Source organism: Perna viridis, chromosome 10 (assembly GCF_037379345.1).
Source record: "Perna viridis isolate PV_CMFRI_1.1 ecotype Kerala chromosome 10, ASM3737934v1, whole genome shotgun sequence".
Classification (NCBI taxonomy): domain Eukaryota; kingdom Metazoa; phylum Mollusca; class Bivalvia; order Mytilida; family Mytilidae; genus Perna; species Perna viridis.
In genome coordinates this window covers 23,157,729-23,179,793 of record NC_142454.1, presented here as the reverse complement: position 1 = coordinate 23,179,793, position 22,065 = coordinate 23,157,729, and the positions used below count along the sequence as shown (strand labels likewise).

The window sequence follows — 22,065 nt, the reverse complement described above, 5'->3', positions numbered from 1 at the left end:
TAAATTAAACAAAAATATTCTTTCGTGCCTTAATCGGCTGTTGTTTGTTTTTGTCAAAGCAGTGATCTGTATATTTATTCAAAGTAATGGGGGATATGTTTGCTTACAATAGCTACAATGTGTATGAACATGTAACAGTTGCAGAAAGAGTCAACATGAATGTTGTATAAGGTAAAATTAAAACAAATCAAAATGCATGAAAAAGACATATGTTTTTTAGAATTATTTAATTGCAGATGATGACCTAGCAGATGAAAATTCAGTATATGTAGTAGTGATAGCTGCGGTGGTTGTTTTAATTTTTGCCTTCATTGTTCTGGTTTTGATAATTGTCTGTAGAACAGTAATTGTTCATAGAACAGATTGCTTTAAACTTCAAAGTAAGTTTATTATGTAGATGTAGATTGGTTTACTCAAGTAACAGTTGCTATAGAAACCAGACAGGAGATGTTAATTCATGTCAAAAACCCACTGAACAAACTTTTATTTCATGTTCAGAAACAGTTACTGATCACGTAACCAGTTGTACTTTTTCATTTGGACATTGCACTCACTTTTATTTCTTGTTCAGAAACAGTTACTGATCACGTAACTAGTCATACTTTTCCATTTGGACATTGCACTCACTTTTATTTCATGTTCAGAAACAGTTACTGATCACGTAACCAGTCATACATTTCCACTTGGACGTTGCACTCACTTTTATTTCATGTTCAGAAACAGTTACTGATCACGTAACTAGTCATACTTTTCCATTTGGACGTTGCACTCACTTTTATTTCATGTTCAGAAACAGTTACTGATCACGTAACCAGTCATACATTTCCACTTGGACATTGCACTCACTTTTATTTCATGTTCAGAAACATTTACTGATCATGTAACCAGTCATATTTTTCCATTTGGATGTTGCATTTTTGAGATAAAAATTATACAGATTGTACACAAAATTGACACTTTATTATTGTTCTTGATTTGGTTTGATTTGTTTGATTTTAGTGACGGGGAGAGATAAACGTATGATTTTCTCAAAAGTACAGGTCTGAATTTGGAAAGGACAATTGTTATATAAAAATATTTCATATTTAGATTGAAAAAGCATCATCTGTTCATTGGTTTTTTTCTTCACCATGAATCACTTTGATATTGGCAGTGCCTGAATTTTATATGGACTGGTACTTAAGACTTATGTACAGGTTCACATAAAGTACCAGTCCATTTAAAATTCAGACACTGCCTATGGTAGAGGTGATTCAAAAATTCCACTAAACAGATGATGCTTTTTTTTTCATCTACATATGCTATATTTATACATAACAAAAGTCCTTTCTGTATTAAGATCTGTATTTTTTAGAAAACCATACATTCATCCCCCACTAAATTCAACTGAATCCAACCAAATCAAGAAAGACAACTCTAGCAGAGGGCCATTTTCATACACAATCTATAAAATTTTTATTTCAAATGTACAACAACCAAATGACAAACTTGGATTGGAAATGTGGTCCGTAAATGTTTCTGAATTATAAATAAGTGTGAAGTTGGTGGGTTTTTCACCTTCTGTCTGATTTTACTACTACTTAATAGTTTTCCTGTGCATCCCTTGGTTGATAATGCCAAATGACTTCAGTTTACACACTTGTTTTAATTTTGCAAATAATCACAGCAGGGATTGTCAATTAAAGCTCCATTGTAGCTTCCATTGAATAACCACCCCTTAAGTTTCTGTTTAGTTTAATGTCAAGTCTGTAAAACGTATCAAACAGCTAGGGCACTATACTGAGATGGGATGTCAAACCTATCAAACAGCTAGGGCACTATACTGAGATGGGATGTAAAACCCATCAAACAGCTAGGGCACTATACTGAGATGGGATGTAAAATGGAAAATATCTTCTTTAGAAAGAATGGCTATATTTCTGTGTACTGTAAACTGGAAATGTTTGCTGAAAATCAAGATTTAATGCAAAAAATAATGTTTTTTTTAGGAAAAGGGGTACAAATGTGCCACACATGAGAATCATGGTCTGATTCATTATGATTATCATATGAATTGAACACCATATGGTAGTCGTATTTCAGTTTGAATATGATTATCACATAATTATCATATGATAATCTGTTTACAATCATATGATAATCATATGTTTTCAAGGCAAAATTAACATATAAGAATCATATGTTAATCATGTGACTATTATATTTTAAATATCATATGATATGTGGCATAGTTGGCTGTGTATACACCTTCACCTATATAAATCAAGGGCTTCATAATTTGAATAATGGAGGATTTTTAACAAAAAATTAGGTTTTTGTTTAGTGTCTGTGGCTACAATAAAAAGATATGAGCTGTAAAATCTAAGACAGAAGTCTTCAAAGTTTCTAAACGTCAAATATTCACTGTCACTGATTTTAGCATACTTTCAACCTCCGAAATGGTACAAATGCGATATGCTCTAAAATCAGGTGACTTGGGCTAAAATCTTGGTTCCCTTGATATTATTGTGAACTCTTTTGTAACAGTTATGACCCAAATGGCTTTATATAGATATCGGTGTCCTGATATTATATATGACCTTTATATAATCAGTTGTAAGGGACTCCTGTGCTTGAATCAGAAACTGGGTAACATTACATAAATTCATTGCTAACCTTTTAATGTAAACTTCCCATTCTGGCTGGCTATTAATATTCATAAATATCAGGGTGTGCTTATGTATATGACCTATATAGTCTTGCAATGAGCCTCAGTGCCTGAATCAGAAACTGTGTAATGTTCAAAGCTAACAGATCATTTCATGTTAAGTTCCCGTTCTCGTACAAGCATGAAACACATGTAGAACACACATGTATAAAACTTTAGAGGTTTATTTTTATCTCGTATGAAGCTAGAACTATGACGCTATGGTGGTGAACATGGCAAGCATCTGCAGCATTTAGTTGCGTATAAATACATATTTATGCAAATCATATGCAAATATTAAGTAAAAAAATTACAAATGTAAGAAGTCACTAACAATATTAGCGACTTAAAAAGAGGAAAATTATGGATATAAGGAACAGCTTGAAAGCCTGTCCTGAATTCATTTATGCAACAATCAAGAAGGTGAACAAAAATACGAAATTAGACACAGACCAATTTCTTCTCAACTTGGGCCTGGGATTTTTGTTGAGTGAGAAAGTTTTCATTTGTGCAAGTGCAAAAATTATTTGTGTTTTTTTTTTTCTCAGCAGCAGCTAGAGTTAATTTCTCTTTATTTGCAAATTTACATTTTATGGTAATAGGCAAAATAATGAATTATTTTTTTTCTTTGTCCATGGCTGTGTACAAATATCTTGAGGCTAAAACTTGGCATGATTTTAAATTAAAAAAAAAACAAACCCACCCTTGCATACAGAATGGTTGGTGCCTTACCACCCAGTTTTGTCTGACCACCATTGCCTTATCACTCTGCATTGCCTTACAACCCTGTGTTGCCTTACCGCCCTGTGTTGCCTTACCACCCTTTGCTGCCTTATCTTATGCTGCCTTACCACCCTTTGTTGACTTACCACCCAGTGTTGTCTTACCACCCAGTGTTGCTTTACCATCCTGTGTTGTCTTATCACTCTATGTTGCCTTATCACCCTATGTTGCCTTACCACCCTGTGTTGCCTTACCACCCTTTGTTGCCTTACCATCCTGTGTTGTCTTATCACTCTATGTTGCTTTATCACCCTGTGTTGCCTTACCACCCTTTATTGCTGTGCCACCCTATGTTGCCTTACCACCCTGTGTTGCCTTACCACCCTATGTTACATTATCACCCTTTGTTGCTTTAGCATCCTGTGTTGCCTTACAACCCTATGTTACCCTACCACCATGTGTTGCCTTACCATCCTGTGTTGCCTTACCACCCTGTGTTGCCTTACCACCCTTTGTTGCCTTACCACTTTGTGTTGGCTTGCCACTTTGTGTTGCCCCGTGCAGGTCCGGGTGTTAAAAGAATAGGCCTGCAGCAGCGCTAAGCTTGTCATAAAAGGCGACTAAATAGTGCTCAGAACCCTAGCCGGGGGCTAGGGCACTCTGCCCACAGAGCAACTGGGATGTGTGCCCCAGGTTGTGGAATGGGGTACCCCTGGCGTGTTACATGCTGGGATTGTCAGGCTATAATAAGGAAAACCTGACTGCAAACCATAGTGGTGCACCGTGTTGGGAAAGATGCCACGTTCCTCGCACATTAAAGAACCCTACTGTGGTATTCTCCTGGAGTAGGAACCATAGGGCTCCGCCACAGGAGGCTAAATTGCCCAACCCTACCCACCTCTCCCTATTTCCAGTGGCAATCAAAATTTGTTGACCCCATTGTCCTTGTGTCCCATTCCTTTTTCATTTCATCATTTTTTCATGTTCATTTTATCATCAATTTTATGTTCATCGTCTGAATATAGCTGAAATATTGCTGCTCGAACGTTAAACCCCAACAAACAAACAAAAACCACTCTGTGTTGCTTTATCATCCTATGTTGCCTTTCCACCCTATGTTGCCTTACCTCCCTGTGTTGCCTTACCATCCTGTCTTGCTGTACCACCCTGTGTTCAAGTAATATTTGCCAATGAATTATGCCAGAAAAAGGATCCAGAGATGTACAGAAGACAGGGAAGCTAAAATGGGGCCCCAAACTTTTTCTACAAAAAAAAATTGATAAAAATATACATCATATTCCTTTGTTTTAATAGTGCAAAGATAAATAACTAAATTGCATGATTGTTTATTGAACTACAGGTATATTGCTTTAAGTTTGTTTTAAATGTTTAAACATTATAAACAACATTAAGAAAAAATCAATTTCATAAGGGAATGGACTATATACCACCAAAAAGTGCTATGCACAAATTAAAACAGCATAAAAAATATTACATTTGAAGAAATTTTATATATCAGCAATTGAGTTTTTATTGATTAAAAGGTGGTGATAATTTAAACCATTTTTCTTGTATATACTTGTATATATGAGTAAAAAAATTTCTGTTACATTTTATTTGATTATAGAGCCAGAGACAACCCTATCAGAAATTATACTGATAAATAATAAAAACACTTCCAATACTGGTACATCAGAAACATCTTTTTCTGAATCACCTAGTTCCAGGAATTCCAATCAGACCAGATCATCATGTGGTTCATTTAGTACTGGAGAGGAAAATGGATGTGGTGATTGTCCTCGATATAACCCAGACCTTTCTACATTCTGTCAGGAAACTGAGGTACATCCACGAGGGGGAAAAAACCAATCTGACAGTTTGCAGCAAGCTAGCATTGATGAAAAAGAACAAGAACCAGCAGAAGAAGACCCTTTGCTGGAAGGTGATGAAAAGTCTTAATCCTTAATCCTGTTATCATGCTAATGGTTACCACTGTAAATGTATCAAATTTCACAGCATACTTATTTTTACCATTTTCCCATTGATAAATAAGCATGGAAAATAGTACCTTTAACACTTTTTTTTACAAAAACTGCCTAAAATAATACCCAGGAATGTGTTCATCTTTTAGAATCAGCCCAAATTAGCAACCTTTAGAATTGATACATATAAAGTATTTCTTTTTATGGTAACTAGGTGCACATATTTAGTCTTTCTATGATGTAAAGGGTAAACTGTTTATTGGGAATAGAATATTGACAATTGTGTATCATAAATGGCAATAAGGCTACTTCATAGTAAGTTAAAAGTTAAGGATTAAGAAATAGGTTTTAATTTAGATTTTAGTTCTCACTAATGCATTTTTTTACCCATTTTTAGCATGAAGAGATCTATCTGTGGGTAAATTTTGGTGAAAATTTGTTTACCAATGTTGGAGTTATTGCCCTTTTTGGACGTTTTTTTTCTGTTTTTGATGTTATTACTTTGAAAAATCTTCTCCTCAGAAACCGCTCTACAGAATTCAATGAAAGTTGACATTTTTGTTTTATAGGATATCCTTAACGAAATAACAGATTTTTGATCGCTGAAAAAACATGGCTGCCATTTCTAAAAATAAAACAATGGGGTCAGACAGCAGATTTTTGCATACATCTCCAAATCTGTAAGGTTTAGCCAATAGTTTTCAATTGCTGAAATGATCCTTATTATAAGGCATACAAATGTGTCCAATAAATACAATGGAGTCAAAATTGTCTGACGACTCTTTGTTAGAGTTATGGCCCTTAAAAGGCAAAATTTTAACAAGGTGAAGGATTCAGGCACCTGGGAGCCTCTTGTTTACTTAAGGGGTAGGTGGTAAATTTTGAAATTGTACAAGAATAATTTGTCATGTCATAAACTGTATATATGTTTGATATTACGGTTTCGTGTGAACAAAATTAGGTACTAGTATATTAGTCGTGGTAAAAATTTCTAAGTTTTTGGTAAAATTGGTAAATCAAGGTATATGAATAACTATACTCTTTGTTCATGTGCTTTGTGGATTTGTGCATGAGTTCACCTGGTCTGAAGGTCTAAATGAGTTATTGTCGATCATCACATGGTATTTTTGTTGCTAACATTTTCAAAGACCTACTCTGAAACCACAATTGAAATGAAATCAAATTCCGTTGCAAAAATACAGAAAAAAAAAAATTTCCTTCAGCAGGAACTCCACACAGTCTCAAATTAGTCTATATTACATGAAAGAGTTATTGCCCTTAAAAGGTTTTAGATGATGTTGTGTTTTTATTTTTGCTGTATGACAACTCATTTTTATGAGTACAGTACTTACCCTCTGGAGACAGTTTTACTAGTTTTGGTTTCCATCTTGAAAACTTAAATTATAACTACAAAATTGCAATGCATCAATTATATTGCATAATGCGCCCTCTATCCACCACTGCTGGTGACATTAAATAAAGTTGAAAATAGCCTTATTCCCATAACTCCTACAAAATATGCTTTGATGCCCATTTCTCTTGATAAAATGATTTTTTTTTATTCCCCTGATCAATGACCTCCATCTGCCAAAGTAATTCTTCCTAAACTGGCTTTCACCTTCATTCAGCAGCAGCATGGCAGGTCACTTACAGAGAGCAAGAACTGCTTATTTATCTGAAGAACTTTAGTTTACCCCAATTTTAATTGTGATTTCTGATGATCTTTTCTGTGCGTTTATCATTGGAAGATTAACATTGTGAAGTCTGTTTAGATCAGAGCATTGTACCTATCGCAAAAAGCTGAAGTTTTGGCTTTTTTGTGTGTAGATAAAAATAACTCGGATGTCACATCAAGGTGTATTGTTTTGCTTTTTATGTCTTAATGTATATATATTTTTCCCTTTCTATTTACTTAAAATAGAGAGAAAAGATGACCTGGTTTCTGTGAAGTGTTGCAAAGACAAGCATGTGACAGGGGGCAAGACTCAATTTAGTGTCTTATCAGGTAAAATGACAGTAACCAAGACTATTGTCATCAAGCAGTTTTCCAGCTAGGAAAATTAGAATTATACTGGAGGAGCATGATTTAGAATTCTTATTCAATTTATTAAAAGCTTACTCCATACATTTCATGTAAATTTGTGCTTATTGCTGTAATATTTGACCATGTCAGGGTTCATATAAGCATTCCAATGCAATTAGAACTTGAAAAGAGGTTTTAAGGTACATTAGACTGTACTGATTAAATTGACTTTTCATGTTCTTCTAATGAGCATTTGAAATTATGGCGGGATTTCTCAAGATTTTTCATAGGTTTCATCTGTTCAAAACACAGAAAAAATAACATTTTAAAGTGTGTTTAATGAAATTATGAAAGGAAAAGGGGGTGGGGGTCACTGGGCAAAAAATATTAATGTTATATTATGGATAACACACAGGAGTACAAAAATCTGACAAACTTGACCAGCAAACATCCTTTAGTATGAACATTATTGGACTAAACGTAGATCATATAAAATATTTCTTGTTTTTTAGGTTTTCGTAACTTTTTATTCAAAATGTCCATGATTGAACGTACTGTAAAGTTGCAATGTAAAAATTGATTTCAAGATAAATGAGCTGTTTTATAACATTTTATATAATGGTTCATGTGTTATTCACCATTTTTAGGGTCAAAGGTTGTCATAGCAACTCAACGAGTAACTGAGAAATCAGATTTCAAAATTGATAGGCTCTATGATGAACAACAGATGAATCATTTTATAATTAACAATGTTAGTTGTGCTCATGAAGGAAAATATGAATGGAGGCTGAAGGACAGAGGAAAAGGGAAAACATTTATTGGCACATTTTACCTTAATGTTGGTAGGTTGTACTATGTTTTTGTTATATATGTCTGTTATGAGTTAAATTGGGGTTGGGAAGGCAAGGATCGAGCAATGGACCATTTCCCCTTTCTGGCTGGAGATGGCCCATTTATCTATAAGAAAACTATACAGTTTCTTAACAAATGGCCTCTTCAGACTCTAAATATCTTCAAAAATCATGTAATTCGTTACTTTTCAGAATTTCCTTTCTTACCATTTAAGTGTAAGTTTTTGTAAGAATTGGACAAAATGGAAAAAATTTGAAACATGCATGTCAAAAACCCACTGATCTGACAATATAATTATATTTGTGGATGGCTTCTCTTTTTGAAAAGACCATTATTTGGTCTCTGCATTACTCAATTGCCCAGAAAATTTTCAATAGAATATTAGAAAAAGGAGGTTTTTGAGAGACATGACAGAGTTATCTCCCTTGAAATGTTTATTTCAAAGCATTTCATCGAAATTGTTGCTCAATTTACCAAAATGATATGGAAAATGTTTTTTTCCTTGATTGTGATGGTGTTAATAGTCATATCAAATTTTCAAAATGGTGGGGTTTTTTTTCATACTATGTTTCACCAACTGCCTGATTCTTACAAAAATGGTGTGATTTATCTATCATTTCAAATCCATACCATCGTCTGCATATAGCTGAAATATTGCTGCTCAGACGTTAAACCCCAACAATCAATCAATCAATCAATCAAACCCATACCGTATTATGCATTTAATTTTAAGCATATAGTGGGGGGCATGATTTTGTAGCTGTATTTTTTGGACACCAGTAGTTCATAAATGATAATTTTTAATAGATATTAAGTTAAGTTTAAAGAGGATGGGCTTGTCATACACTCAATGGGGCAGCTTAAATTTAAGTTGGTTTTAGGGTGTCTTTCTGCCGTTGATACAAGTTCAATCAATTGAAAAATACACTTGAAAAGATTTTAAAATTTATTTGATGAGTATCTGTTTGAATGGGAGGCAATTGGGCTCTATCTTGTGCTTTAGTATGGCTGTTTATTTAAAAGCTGTTTTACATATTATTGAATAATCTGTAATATATTTTTAGTAATCATTTGAAATCTCTATCTACAAGTTACTGTAACATGGAAATTTGATTCTTTGCGGTCAGAAAATAACTTCGTACATAACCCTCTCACAAAAATACATTGGTTGAATTTTACCAAATTAACATCCACTAAAGTTTAATCCAGCTAATAAAATAAATGTGCAAGTTTACTGTATTCATTGATACAATTAGTGAGTCCTTGAGTAACTAAGCTCACTGCACTCCTGAAAAGAACATAGCAATCTATAAAATTGAAGAAAATTTGAACAAAAAGAAACAATGATTTAAGGAAATAGACCTAATGTATGGGACATAACTCTTGAAATCAGTGATATGTTTGTATCATATTCAATTTCACCACAGCCTATCAAGCTTTCAAATGAAACAGAATAAAATTAGTCCAAGTTACTTTGATGGTTACATGAGATTGGTATAAAATGATGAATACAAACGTTCCAATGATTTGTAGTTGTGTCCCTTTCCCTAGGTCTACCTCCTGAAACTAATTACAGAACCATATTATTCATTATATATATAACCTAAAAATAATGAATTACAGGTACTTCCTTTAATTACTAGTATGTCATGTGTTTCTTTTTTAAGAAGAAGATCGGCATGCCCCACAGGGTGAAAGTTTACCTTCTTTACAACAGAGTAGTTTAGAGATGGATTCAGTTGACACAATTGCAGAAGAACTTCAAACAGGTTTGTTTTATTATAAAAGCAAATTAACTTATATACCTTTTACGTCAGCAAAAAGTAGGTACTGTTCGTTTTTCCATGAAGGGTAACAACAAAATTACTAAACTTTCTACACAGTGTTGAAAGAAATGGTTGAAAAGGAAAGTCTATTTCAAGGTAAAAACTGGAAAGTTGGAATCCACCCCAGTGGTCTTGGTTGGTTAAATCAATGCCAAGTCTTCCATATTCATTCCTGTAGTTATCTCTGGTATATTATTTTATAATGGGGGATATATTGTTTGTCCATCAGTCCATCTGTCCATTATACTTTTCATTATTTCCTAGCTTCTTTTACAGGGAATGGTTAGATATTTGGTAAATTGCTTGTGCATGATGACTTGTACCATGTCTCCCCTTTTGAGTTTCCCTGCATATCTTCTTCCTGTTTACTGATCAGCTTATATTGTTCACCTTTTTTTTTTTGTATATGCTCACTTTTGGATATTAAATTCCTTGATGAATTTAGTCACCTTATTTGAGTTTCTGCCAAAAACAGTGGCAGTCGCCCTATAGTGATCACTTCATCCATCTGCTCACTTTTTTGTCTTTCAATGTAGGCTTTTGATATTCGGCATGTGGGTATATCAATTTAAGTTGATGTGTCGTGTACCATGGATGTGACCATGAAATTTGACCTCAAGGTCAAATTCCTGTTATTTTTGTGACAAATTTATGTCCAAGCTGAACTTTTTTGTCTTGCAATATGGGCTTTTGATATTTGGCATATGCAAAAATCACCTAAAGACGATGTGTCATGTACCATGGATAGTGGCCTATAACCTTGAACTTTGACCTCAAAGTCAAATTTCACTATTTTGGTGACAACCTCGTGTTTGTGCAGATACTTTTTTGTCTTTTGATGTGGGCTTTTGATATTTGGTGTGTGGGTAGATCTCCTAAAAACAATGAATTGTGTACCATATATAGTGGCCTTTGACCATGAACTTTGACCTTAAGGTGTATATGGTTTAATTGCCACGGCAGGGCCCACATAGATGGATTCCGTCCCAATGATATGTAAGTTTTGTTATCTGCTTGACACATGTTATTATGAATAGTGTTGCTACTAGCATGTTGTCTATACTTAATGCAATAAAGATACCTCATTATAACTATTTTTGTACAGTTTCAGGAAATGTAAGTTATGATAATAAGGCTATTGTGTGTAACAGACCGAAAGATACATTTATATACAGTAGAACCACATCAACATCATCTTCTGTCTTTGGAGACGATATTTCATCGGGCAAAGCAGCACTGGGTAAGTCTTATATGACTGTTTGCTCATAGAACTGTGTGGCACTTTCATTGTTAACATTATCCAGACATTTATAGGCATTTGACAGTAACATGAGTATCAAGTGTATGTTTCACAATTCAATTGTGACACAAACTGCTATACCACAAAAGAAGACTGGGATCGGTTTGAAATGTTTAGGAATTAGAGAGTAATAAGGAAGCAGAGTTCAGCAATATTTTATGAATGTATTACAGTTTGTTAGCCATCATATTGAAGGATGTGAATGCTTTGAGTGATTTTTATAATCAAGGACTACAATTTAATGACACGTCAAACAAAACTCTTTTTCCCACTTGTCTTATTTTTGAATTTATTATTGAATATTATTCATTAATTCAGTAAGACCACATGTTGTGTCTTAGTGCTTGAGATTAAGTGTTTGAAACCAGTCAAGTCAAACCAAAGACTTTTAAATTGGTAGTTTTATTGTTTCTCTACCAAGCATGTGGCATATTTGAGTGACAACTAGTTGACTTGGAATGAGAAAATTATTTTGGGTAACATGCTTACTTGTGGTCTGTCGCTTGTATTAATCATTATAAGAAAAATCTGGCTCAGCCTGTCTGAGAGAGTAATGAAGGGAATCAAGGTTATAGTGGTAATCAAAAGAATGCAATCCAGGGACAAAGACCAGACATGGAAAACAGACATACACAACAAAGAACATAAAGTAACTAAAATCATTCATGCAAAGTTACAACAATTGGGAGCATGGATCAGATACACCGGTAGGGTGAGCATCCTCTGCTTTTCTAGAAACACCCGCCAAGTTGCTCATAAAAAAGTCAAGTCTGCGTTAGACAAAAGAGGAAAAGAAAACTATGACACATTGAATGACTAGTACAAAACAGGGACTGTTGTTCTTGACTGATGTGTGTGAAATGAATTCCATAAAAAGATAAACAACAATCACTCAGTCAATCTAAGTTTCTAAAAATGTGTACAATATTCAATTATAGAACTTTCTCAATTATACAGTGAATTTACTATTTCTAATTTTAGATTATATGATAGATAACTGCAAGAATTGTGAATTTTTGCTGTCTAGTTGTATTGAAGATCGTAACTGTTTTAAATATCTTGAAACCATTTGCCGTATGTTAGATCCACCGAGAGAAAACATAGCCAAATGCTGGGAAGGATTAGCAATGTTTTACAGCAAAGAACTCAACATTGACCAATCTATAATTGACAGCATAAAGTATGTTTATTCACCTGTGCATACCTATTATAGTGTATGCAATGATGATGTTCAGGAGATAAAGTTTGTCTTCCTTTGATTTAATAACGATCACCTGCTGAATTTTTTTTTGGTTATTGTATGGACAATAGAGAAAAAGATTAAAATTTGTATCAGACAATTCATTAGATATAGATAGAGTATCCTTCTCAGTTGTCCAATCAACAACCTATGGGAGTTCATTAGACGATTGTTATTCAATCAATGAAAGGCCAAGTCTATCCCACCAACATCATTAATATTTGGGCTGTTACAATGTGTTGAGTAAATGCATATTGAACCACTGATAACCTAGATCCTAGCTTATAATGAACAGAAATGAGTAGATTTAGTCTAAGGAGAAGAGGCAGTAAGGGCTTTGCTTAGCCTACCAAATACATCCACAATATATCAGGTGTTGAAAGTGTTAATTGTGCATTTGAAGAGTTGATATGATATACTTCGACGATTTGCAGTATAGAAATTATTTCAAAATGGCTTTTTTCTACCATTTTCACCAGTTGCTTGGATACCAATGAATTTTGTTTCTATAGAAAATATTGTATTCAAAGTTGAATGGTGAAGACGAAAGTTTGTTCTGGGCAGCCATTTTCCAGATAGCTTTTTTTACTTGCTTTGGTTTCATCAATATTTGGTATATTTAATAAATATGGTCTCCTGAGTTGAATGGTATTGATTGAAATGTTGTATAGCCATGAATATACCTCATTTTTATGTTCTTTTTCAGCAAATGTATACTGTGTCAATGCCTCTCAGTACCAGTGAAATAACTATGCATAGGGGGGCCCCTGCCCAAGATTTTTTGAGAGGTTCTGAAATACTTGGAAAGCATTTCAAACATTTTACATTTTACAGTGCCTAAGGTACTCAGTTGAACTTACTGCATTCATCAATATATGCTCTTTTTTAGCAGTTTTTTTTTCAAACATGGTAACAAAGCATGATGCGTATACTTTTTTCATAGGGCATGGTTTGCCAGGTTAGTGATTCAGGCTATTTGAGAGCCTCTTGTCATTGTCCTTAAACAATAGCATACTGGAATTAAACATTGTAAAAGTATCAAACTGTGCCCTCTGAAGCATATGGTATTACATGATGACCCGTAGCTTATGAAATAATTGTATATTGAGTGCAATTTCCTGAAAAAAAGTTTGTAAACGAAATATCCATTATTTATATCCATAAAAATACGATTTATGAAGTATGTCTCTTAATGACCCCTTTTTCCTGTTTCCTAATTGACCTAATATATATGTTGTAATGGTGTCATTTTAACAATGAAACTTAAAATTTGGCATTGAGTTTATCTTTCATTTAAAGGCGAATTCAGTGTGAAAACCGTTGGTGATCATTTTTCTTTTTTTAAATGGCCGACACACAGGAAAAATTGCAACATTTATTTTTCATTTGCATTACAAAGGACCACCATGAAAAACATGTGTTTCTGATTAATAGATTAATTCAAAGATATGTTTTCAATTTCTTCTTTCTTCATTGATATTTGTTTTTTTTTTAAATTATTTTTCTTCGTTTGTCTATCACACGTTAAATAGCAGGCAATGAGCGTTGTGCGCGCGGGAAACCTAAATGTCTCAAGGAGTGTACCAGATGATTTTTAAGATAGTCAGCACATGGTTACATGTTAAATGCAGACATAGTAACACAAATGTACAATATTTCTATTATGATACACAAACAAATATATTCTAGCTGATTGGATTTGAACTGGTTCATAGAAACTGGCTTACAATTTAAGTATTGCAATATATAAACAACCATCATGGTACATGTGGAACTCGTTTACAATATACATACATGTGTGCACTTTAAACTAATTTTCAGTGTAACCAAGAGTGCTGACCTACATGTATAACTGAAAGAAAATAAGGTTTGAAATGAAAAAATGTTGATGGAACTAAAAAGTGGAAAAGTGGATTGGTATTGTTCTACATGTACATCAACATTACTGAGTTCTATCTGGTTTCATTACGTGTTAAAGTTTATATTTCACTTATACATATCCAAATGATAACAGTGAAAGCTTGGCATTTCTTATAAAATTGATCTTGTTTTTTTATATGTAATGGCAGTTGACTTCTCTGTATTATACCAGTCCTTTATAATTGTTTTTACTACTTGCAATGAAAGTTGTTTCTTAAAACACCTAGCAATATATATGTATTGTTTAATCTTCAGTAATATCCCTTAGCGAAAATATGGCGCTCTGGCGAACATGTGCCGCTAATATACGGCAACGCTACCGCAAACTTCCTGCAAGTATTCGCCGCGATTTCGCTGCAAACAATTGACCATGCTAATGAAGTTTTCAGCTAACTTGCGGCAAACACTCCATAGCCTAATATGGAAAGCTGCGATGTTTTGGCGAACATCATCATCATTACTACAAATTGTATTGTTATGCAAATTAAGTTCGCTGCCAGTTCACTGCGAACACTGATAGCCACATTTGAGTTGCTGCAATGTTACAGCGTTTATTATTAATTATTAAAGGTATATGTACATGTACTAACCAGATTTCGGGTAATTAATACCAATACAATCTAAAATTTACAATTACAGTTGTGCCAAATTTTGGTTTGCATTGTTTTAAGTATGTTAATTTCTCCAAATTTCAAGACACAGATTAATGTAAATGTAACTCTGTTACTTGATAAGTAATGCCGCGAACAACCTGCAAACATTATGGCAAACAAAATTGTTTGCCGCATGTTTGCGGTATGTGTGCCGTAAGCTTTCAGCCATCATTATTTACCAGTTACCATGTATCTATATCTCGTAACAAATTTTGAATTACATTACAGTTCCATAATAAATGTTCTATTGTTTCTGGTTCTTCTTCACAGAAAGTACCTGATGAATTTTTGTGGAAAGTGCTCGTCATGACTTTTCTGGTTCTGATTTTTTGGGGATAGATTTTTTAATATACTTATTTAATACTTTTATTTGAAGAAGACACTTTATTCGTTTCATAAGTAATTAATAAGAGTGTATACAACTGTCTTGACGTGACACAAGTAGTTGTGCCTACACACAATGTATGTCACATTACCAATCTTCTGCATGCCCTGTCACATAAGATCCCGATATAATGTCTTCATCTGTGTCTCTCCTTAGCTGCCATTCAATGCTTGCTGACGCCAAACTGCTCCAGCCCAGTTTTGTTTTCTCTTGCTCAATACTCCTCTTCAATGTTGTTTTAGGCCAACCTGGATGACACGTATAAGCTGTTGTACATAACTTAATGTTCTCTATTCTGGGTACATGTCCAGTCTACCCCCATTTCTTGTGTGCTATTATGTTGCTTATTTTTACGAAACAAATAGATATGTTATATGTATTTATAACCATATCCTTTTTTTTTAGCAAAACTCATCAGTTATTCTGGTTCAGTATAATCTTGTTTTAAAATATTTCTCTTCTCTCTGTGGTAAAATTTAGATTTTAATATTCACACTTAAACTCGTACATCGAAAATCTAAATTTCATCATCTCGAGTGGAGAAAAAAATTAATGAAGAAGAATCTATTTTATACTGTTTTATCGTGTATCCGAACTATATATAGGTCAAAGATATTTTTATTTCATTTTCTTTTATTCTTTCTTTTAGGTATCATAAAAAGGGGAACCCAAATGACGGACACATGCATTATTTTTTACTCCAAATATTGCCTCCACATGGATTTAAGATTGGACATATCGTGTATTACTTTTCAAGAGACAATTCATTTAGAAAAGATGTTTTGAATGAGATTAGGAAATTTCACAAGAGGTGTCAGTTTTGTGACAAATATTTGCATTCTGTAGAGAAGTATTCAAACAAATAGTTTTTTATGCTAATGAGGAGGCAAGGTGGCCAAGTGGTTACAGCGCTTGACTCGTAAACATGAGAAAGATAATGATGAAATCATAAATCATGAATTTTAAAATTACGACAAAAAGGATTTTAACCCCAAAAAAATCTGGCATGTCGGATTAGATCTAAGTGTCGTTTTAAAATCTAATAATTTCTCCCTCGATATTGTTTACGTTTTATAATTGAGAACATTTTATTGTTGAAACATAAAGGAGGGAGCTATATATAAGATGGTAGAGTTGCCATACCCCATTAGACCTCTTATATGTATGATATACTTGGTATGGCTGTATTAGTATTATGTTACCGATCCTCTATTGTCTTACTCGATACCATAAGAGATTGTCCTATTCAGTTACATCATGTGCTTATGTTTGCGCTCTAGGTTTACTTACGAGGAAGAGCAATCAAGGGAACCCAAGATTATAACGGAAATCAAAAGAATGTTATCCCGGAACAAAGATCAAACATGGAAAACAGACAAACACAACAAAGAACAGGAAATAACCAAAATAATACATACAAGGTAACAAATGTAAATGGGGAACTCGGACTCCACTTAAAGCTGGGAACATGAACCAGGTGCACCGGTAGGGTAAGCATCCTCTGCTTAAATTTCTAGAAACACCCGCCGAGTTGCTAACAAAAAGTAAAGTCCGGAATAGACGAAAGAGTAAAGGAAAACTAAGATACATTGAACAAATCAGTTTTCGAGTATCATTCGGTAACAACTATTTAAAATTCAGGGTAAATAATATATTTTTCCACACAGTAGGCAACCCCTTCCTCCAACTACCACACACTCATTATTCTTTTGGAGAATGGTCGGGATCATAGGTGTAGTGTAGGGGTTTTCAAATTCATTCCAAGAAGACCATTTCAGAAGCCTTCAAATTCATCCCAAAAAGACCATTTCAGAGGCCTTCAAATTCATCCCAAAAAAAAACATTTTAGGAACCTTCAAATTCACGCTAGTGTTGTTTTCTGGTTTGTTTATGGCAAAAACGAATCTGATGCACCACTGATTTAAATCATTGTTTGATAATTGTGGTCAATATTTCTCTTTGAAAATTTAGATTTTTTTACTCTCAGGGCGAAAATCCACCACAATTATTGACACTTGCAGAAGATTAGCCCATGATGCCAAAGTGTGATTATATTGTGGTAATATATAGGCAGCTTTTTGAATGAACGTTAAAATCAGTGGATGTGTAGTATATAAAATTTAAAATATAATAAAAATGATTCTAATTTTCATGTTTATATGTTAAACTTTCATGTAAGTACAATGATATATTTATCATTATGTATAACTTTTATGTAATACAATATATTTTTATATATGAAAATGAACTAATAACTGTTGCCCAGGATGATCGCTCGTGATGAAACCTCTTTGTTTAATGTTCGATATATTTATTAGTGAATACTTCGATCAGATACTTTACTTTGTTGTATCTATGATTAATCCTCGTCTGGCGACTTTAAGTTTGCAGTCCGTTCGTCCTCTGTCTGTCAGTTCGACCAATCAGTTTTCCGCTTTTTATCACTGAACCTACTGGAATTACAAAGGAAGCAAGTACTTTAATAGATCATATTTACATTAGTGACTACCAGAGCTATACTTCATCCGGTGTGATATCATTCGGCGCAAGTGACCACCATCTTACGAATGCAATGCGTAAAAAGATGAAACACTCAACAGGACAACACATACAGAGATTACAAATATTTAAACGAGGACCAACTTTATTAAGGATATGTGAGATGATAAGTGGGATTCCATCGAAGAATTCACAAATATTGACGAAATCTGGACTACATTCAAAACAAAATTAATCGATATAATAGACAAACATTTTACCGTATAAAGTAAAAAGAATCAAGGTACAATCTGAAAATTAAAGTGGATAATGGTCGAAATATTTACTGAAATGCACAGGAGAAACTATCTATACTCATACAAATTAAGATCTAATAACGATATGGACTGGAAACTATACAAAGCAGCTAGAAACAGGGAAGTTTCCAAAATTAGGGAAGCTAAGCGATGCTTTGTTGATGAAGTTATTAATTAAATGAGCAACAAACCAATGGATATGAGGTCAAAGCTAAAATAACTTCTTCCATCAACATCTAGTCGATCAACGCAATTCTAACTACTTCTGACAAAAAAGATTACTGTTTTAAGGTAGTAGACCTAGGGTAAGGGACACAACTGTTACATATCATTGGAATGTTTGTATTCACCATTTTATACCAATCTCATGTAAGCATCAAAGTAACCTGGACTGATTTCGTTGTTTCAAAGTGAAAGGCTTCGATGAATTTGTATATGATACGAACATATCACTAATTTGAAGAGTTATGTCCCTTATCCCAGGTCTACCTCCTTAATTCATTCTTTTGTAATATTGGTCAAACGATTTGATGATACACTGCCAGATATAACGCAATTAATTGAAAAGAGGAAAATATTATATTCCAGAAATGACAAATGATTGTATAGAGATCAAAAGCCTGTCAAATGCTAAAGCAACCAGACTTGATGGAATTTCAATAAAAGTATTGAAATTGTCTTTAGATACTGTGTCAGATATTTTAACTAATATATTTAATTTTTCCGTTGAAACCAATACTTTTGACGGCGACTGGAAGAAAACTAGAGTTAGTCCCAATTTTAAAATCAGAGGACAATCATATTGTCAATAATTGTCGTCCAGTGTCTATTTTAACCAATTGTTAGCAAAATTATAGAAATAGAATAGACATGTTTTCAATACTTTCTACAACTATTTGTCGGAAATCTTGTTACTACATATCAGTCAGGATTTAGACCAAAAACACTCATGTGAAACTGCATTTATTTATCTCAATGAAGATTGTTAAAACATATTGATGAAGGTTAACTTACTGGTGTTTTATTCATTGATCTGAGCAAAGCGTTTCATACTGTTAAACATAATATTTTAGTGCATCAGCTTATTTCATTTGGAATATGTAAATAAATACTTATGATTGGTTTAAATCATATTTGAGCAACAAAACAGTGTGTTGTTTGGAAAGGGAAATTATCTAAACCCCGAAAAGTGTATATTGGTGTACCCCAAGGTTGTATACTTGGGCCTTTGTTTTTTATACTTTTTGTAAATGATTATCCATCATGTTTAAAATGTTGTCATCCAACTATATATGCAGACGAAACCTCTGGTGATGTATGTGACAAATCTATACAAATTATTGAGGATAAATTAAAAAAAGATTTATTTAATTCTATAAACTGGATAAATAAAAATAAATCCTGTGAAATTGAACGAAAACTCAATGTATGCTTATAGGAACAAGCCATAAATTGGCAAAGGTTTATAATAATTGTATTAGAATCAGTGACATTGTATTAGAAAATTTTACCTCAGTCACCTTTTGGGTGCTACCATAGATGAATGTTTAACTTGAAATATAAATTTCCAAGAAAATATCTTAGAAAATTTGTGTACTTAGAAGACTAAGATCATTTATGTCAAATGAAGTTTGACTTACAGTTTATAGCAGTATTAATATATTTCCACATTTTAACTGCTGTTATACTGTGTGATGTAGCACAAAAAAATAATTGTAACATTGACATAATTATTCGGTAGTCACGTGAGTGGCTTCGAGTATTGTAAGTATAAGAATGACAAAAGGGCTTCCGGCAGATAACTTCACGGACGGAAATGCTGTCTTCAAATTAATGCGTGATTCTCTTTTAAATTTTAAATATTTCACCGATATCCCAAAATGAATGATATTTCAAACATTTTTAAGTGTTAATTTTCAGCTAAATATTGTCGAACTGGTTAATCGAGACGACAAATTATTTTTTGCCGCTTGGCCGCGTAGTAATTTCAAAGAAACTTGAAACTTTTTTTTTTATTTCTCAAAGACCCCAACTGGGGTATGTGAATACAAACATGTAAACAATACAACATTTTTACAATTAAATGGCATACTGTATGAAACATACATATAATTTGAAATATCAAATATTAAAGTGGAAGTAATACAAATCAATGGTAAATGGAAGGCAAATTGTAATTGTAGTGAATTACAAAATAATATTTCAGTTTACTACAGACAATATAATTTTACAAAATTTTGCAACATTCATTTTAGTAAAATAATAATCTGAATTAAATAAATCGTGAAATTTCACAGTATTTGGTTTCGTAATAAAATTATCTGGTAATAATCTTTTTCTTTCATCATCAAAAAATTTGCATTCAAACATGTAGTGGAATTCGTCACCAATGTTATTCATATTACAAATATCACATATACGATCATCTCTATCTACCCCCCAGAAACGCCCTTGTTCAACTGGCAATCTATGATTTAAACATCTGTAACTACAAAATGCTTTTCTCAAGTCAAAAGGAAGATCAACTAAGTAGCTTTCAAAGTTATGACTATATTTGAATACTCTATAATTAAGGCACTTAGCAATATTAATAACTTTCTCATGCCATGACTGTTTATACTGATCACATAACCTTTGTTTTACCATACATGACAATGTTAAATTTTGTGGTACATTTTGCAACAACCAAAATTTTGAATAGCCACAAGTATTTAATACATTTTCAATACAAGTTAACTATTTTGAATGGTAAAATTGCTTAATATGCATAGTGTACAGAAGTTTATACAAAATAGCACTAATTTTGTCTTGCTTATTACATATAATTCTTTTCCAAAATGCTATCATTCTACTTTTGATAAAAATATCAATGGGAAATCTACCCAATTCACCATAAATAATACAGTTTGGTGTACTCTTAATTTTAAGACCAAGTATTTGTTTGTAAAATTGAACACAAAAAGACTCAAATACATCATTATTGTTAAAACCCCATACTTCACATTCATAAAGTAATATTGGAACTACCATAGTATCAAAAATTTTAGAGTTGTAAATCTAATGGCAAATTAAGTTTTCTACTTTTCTTTAAAATACTGAACAGAGCTTTTTTACCTTGCATAACTAACTTTGTTTTATTTTTACAAAAAGATCCATTTGACATAAATACAGTACCTAAATAAGTAAAATCATCTACAATATTAATTACTTCACCATTAAATGTAAATACAGGGTCATTATGAAAATTTACATTTCTCTTGCGAAAAATAACAATCTTTGTTTTGGAAGCATTTACTTCTAATTTCCAGGTTTACAATATAAATACATTGCATTTAGTGCAGCTTGTAATTCATTTTGAGATTCAGCCAATATTACAGTGTCGTCTGCATATAATAACAAGTATAACTTCATATACACTGACAATTCTTCATTATCAAGAAAAATATGAGTAGCATTGTATATATTTGACAAACCATCGTAAGAATGCGTTATAAATTCAACAAGATCATTTAAAAACAGTGAAAAAAGTACAGGCGATAGATTTTCGCCTTGGCGAACACCTACATTACTACTAAAATAATCTGAAAATTCTGTACCTTTTCTGACACAAGATTTTGCATGTGCATACATATTGTGAATAATTTTAAACATTTTACCATCAATACAGGTTGATAACAATT

The 22,065-nt window shown here is 32.9% G+C and overlaps 1 protein-coding gene across 6 annotated transcripts in view; it reads left to right on the top strand.

Moving 5' to 3' along the window:
• Positions 1-19,963, top strand: part of LOC148605014 (uncharacterized) — a 50,007-nt gene extending 30,044 nt beyond the window's left edge. For 5 of the 6 annotated variants that reach the window (XM_088550407.1, XM_088550406.1, XM_088550411.1 and 2 more), the window contains 8 exons: positions 237-380; positions 5,037-5,351; positions 7,313-7,396; positions 8,062-8,256; positions 9,934-10,035; positions 11,198-11,332; positions 12,374-12,572; positions 16,240-19,963. In XM_088550407.1, coding sequence (XP_088406533.1) covers positions 237-380; positions 5,037-5,351; positions 7,313-7,396; positions 8,062-8,256; positions 9,934-10,035; positions 11,198-11,332; positions 12,374-12,572; positions 16,240-16,456 — 1,391 coding nt within the window. In that variant the 3' untranslated portion in view covers positions 16,457-19,963. The remainder of the gene's footprint in view (positions 1-236; positions 381-5,036; positions 5,352-7,312; positions 7,397-8,061; positions 8,257-9,933; positions 10,036-11,197; positions 11,333-12,373; positions 12,573-16,239) is intronic. The other variant, XM_088550408.1, reaches the window with a different exon arrangement.
• The last annotated feature ends 2,102 nt before the right edge of the window (positions 19,964-22,065 follow it).